Source organism: Austrofundulus limnaeus, unplaced genomic scaffold, assembly GCF_001266775.1.
Source record: "Austrofundulus limnaeus strain Quisiro unplaced genomic scaffold, Austrofundulus_limnaeus-1.0 Scaffold681, whole genome shotgun sequence".
Lineage (NCBI taxonomy): Eukaryota > Metazoa > Chordata > Actinopteri > Cyprinodontiformes > Rivulidae > Austrofundulus > Austrofundulus limnaeus.
Genome location: NW_013953083.1, coordinates 16151 through 18425, shown reverse-complemented (window position 1 = coordinate 18425; position 2275 = coordinate 16151). Strand labels below are relative to the sequence as shown.

The 2275-nt window shown below is 52.8% G+C and overlaps 1 protein-coding gene across 1 annotated transcript; it reads left to right on the top strand.

The window, feature by feature from the left end:
* The first annotated feature begins 273 nt into the window (after window positions 1–273).
* Window positions 274–2184, top strand: LOC106531850 (frizzled-7-A-like). The gene has a single exon (XM_014027782.1). It carries the CDS (start codon window positions 570–572, stop codon window positions 2136–2138), a length of 1569 nt encoding a protein of 522 aa, XP_013883236.1. The 5' UTR covers window positions 274–569; the 3' UTR covers window positions 2139–2184.
* Window positions 2185–2275: the final 91 nt, after the last annotated feature.

Genomic DNA, 2275 nt, shown 5'->3' with positions numbered 1-2275 from the left:
ACAATATTTTTCTCTGGTTTCTTTAAATTTGGACATCATAAAAGTATTTATTTTTATTAGATTTCTTCATGTTTTTTTTAAACAGGAAGCTGTTTTAAATGTTTATTTTTATTGTTCAGATTTAGAGTCTCTGTAGTAAAAAGTACAACATAATACTGTTAAAAACATGAAGTTAAACTTTTAATTTTAATTGTATTTTATTTTACTGGAGCATCAGCAGGAGGAAAACTGAGCTTTCCTTTCAACTTGGCTCCGCCTCCTTTCTCTCTGCATGAACCAATCAGAGAAGAGACTTTCCAGGAGGAKGATGGTTCTGCTCAGGAGGTAAAACCCGTTCAGTCTGGGTTCATCAAGACCAGGTGGAGATGTTTACCCTGCAGGAACCTCTGGTCTGGACTCTGGTCTGGATTCTGGTCTGGACTCTGGTCTGGACCAGGAAGTGAAGAACTTCATGGGTTTTTCTTTTCGCTGGTTGATCCAAGTCAGCAGATCCGGCTCAGTTTGAATATTTCTCAGATAAAAACCTCTTTCAGGCTTTAAGAACTTTTTTGTTCTACGTGAACTTTACAATGAGAACCTGCTGCTGGTTCTGGAGGACCACTTTGACTCTTCTGCTCCTCTTTCAGCCCGGCACCGCCCAGTATGAGAACTGGATCTCTGTCCCGGATCATGGATTGTGTCAGTCCATCTCCATCCCGCTCTGCTCGGACCTGCCCTACAACCGGACCATCATGCCCAACCTGCTGGGTCACAGCAGTCAGGAGGAGGCCGGGCTGGAGGTCCACCAGTTCTACCCTCTGGTCCAGGTCCGGTGCTCCGTGGAGCTCCGGTTCTTCCTGTGCTCCATGTACGCTCCGGTGTGCACAGTTCTGGACCGGGCCATCCCACCCTGCAGGTCTCTGTGTGAGCGGGCTCGGCGGGGCTGCGAGGACCTCATGAACAGGTTCGGTTTCTGGTGGCCTGAGAGTCTGAGTTGTCAGAACCTCCCRGTCCACGGGTCCGGGGAGATCTGTGTGGGTCAGAACATGAGTGACTTTAATAGTTCCACCTCTGAGCCGACTCAGACCACCTGGATCACCTGCCCCCCACAGCTTCAGGTACCCCCTTACCTGGGGTACCGGTTCCTGGGGGTGGAGGACTGTGGGACTCCCTGTGAGCCCTCAGAGCCCGGGGGACWGATGTTTTTCACTGAGGAGGACCTCAGGTTCAGCCGGGTCTGGGTCGGGACCTGGTCTGTTCTGTGCTGYCTCAGCACTCTCTTCACCATCCTCACGTACCTGCTGGACCCTGGGCGGTTCCAGTACCCAGAGAGACCGGTCATCTTCATGTCCGGCTGCTACTTCATGGTGGGGGTGGTCTACGGGGCTGGGTCTCTGCTGGAGGACCGGGCGGTGTGTGTGGACCGGTTCAAGGAGGACGGGTACAGGCTGTTGGTCCAGGGAACCAGGAAGGAGGTCTGCACGGTCCTCTTCATCATCCTGGACTTCTTCAACATGGCCGCCTCTGTGTGGTGGGTCATCCTGTCCTTTAGCTGGTTCCTGACTGCCGGGCTGAAGTGGGGTCACGAGGCCATCGAGGTCCACTCCCAGAACTTCCACCTGGCAGCCTGGGTGGTTCCGGCTGTGAAGACCATCACAGTCCTGGTCCTGGGTCAGGTGGAGGGGGATCTGCTCACKGGGGTCTGCTACGTAGGACCTACTGATGCACTCTGGACCTTCGTCCTGACCCCGCTGCTCAGCTTCCTCCTGGTCGGGACCACCTTCCTGCTGGTCGGKTTCSTCTCGTTGGTCCACATCCGGTCCATCATGAAGCAGACCGGCACCAGGACCGAGGGACTGGAGAAGCTGATGGTTCGGATCGGTCTGTTCGGAGTTCTGTACGTGGTTCCGAACATTGCCATCATCGCCTGTAACCTGTATGAGCAGAGGTTCTGGTCGGACTGGGAGTCCACGTGGCGCCTGCGGACCTGCAGACACTTCGGTGTCCCGTGTCCAACCGGAAATCCAACTCCCACCTCGCCGAGTCTCACCGTCTTTCTGATCAAGTACCTGATGACCCTGATGGTTGGGGTCACGTCCGGGATCGGGATCTGCTCAGGGAAGACACTGCAGGCCTGGAGCCGCTTCTTCAAAGACTGAGCGACGAGCAAAAACTGTCCATCTAACCAAGTTTTAAAATCTTATATCAGCCAAAAAGTCTTTTTGATCTTGTTTTCAGACTGATTTACTAAACAAGAACTGATTGTGTAAGAATAATCATCTTGTTTTCAGAATGT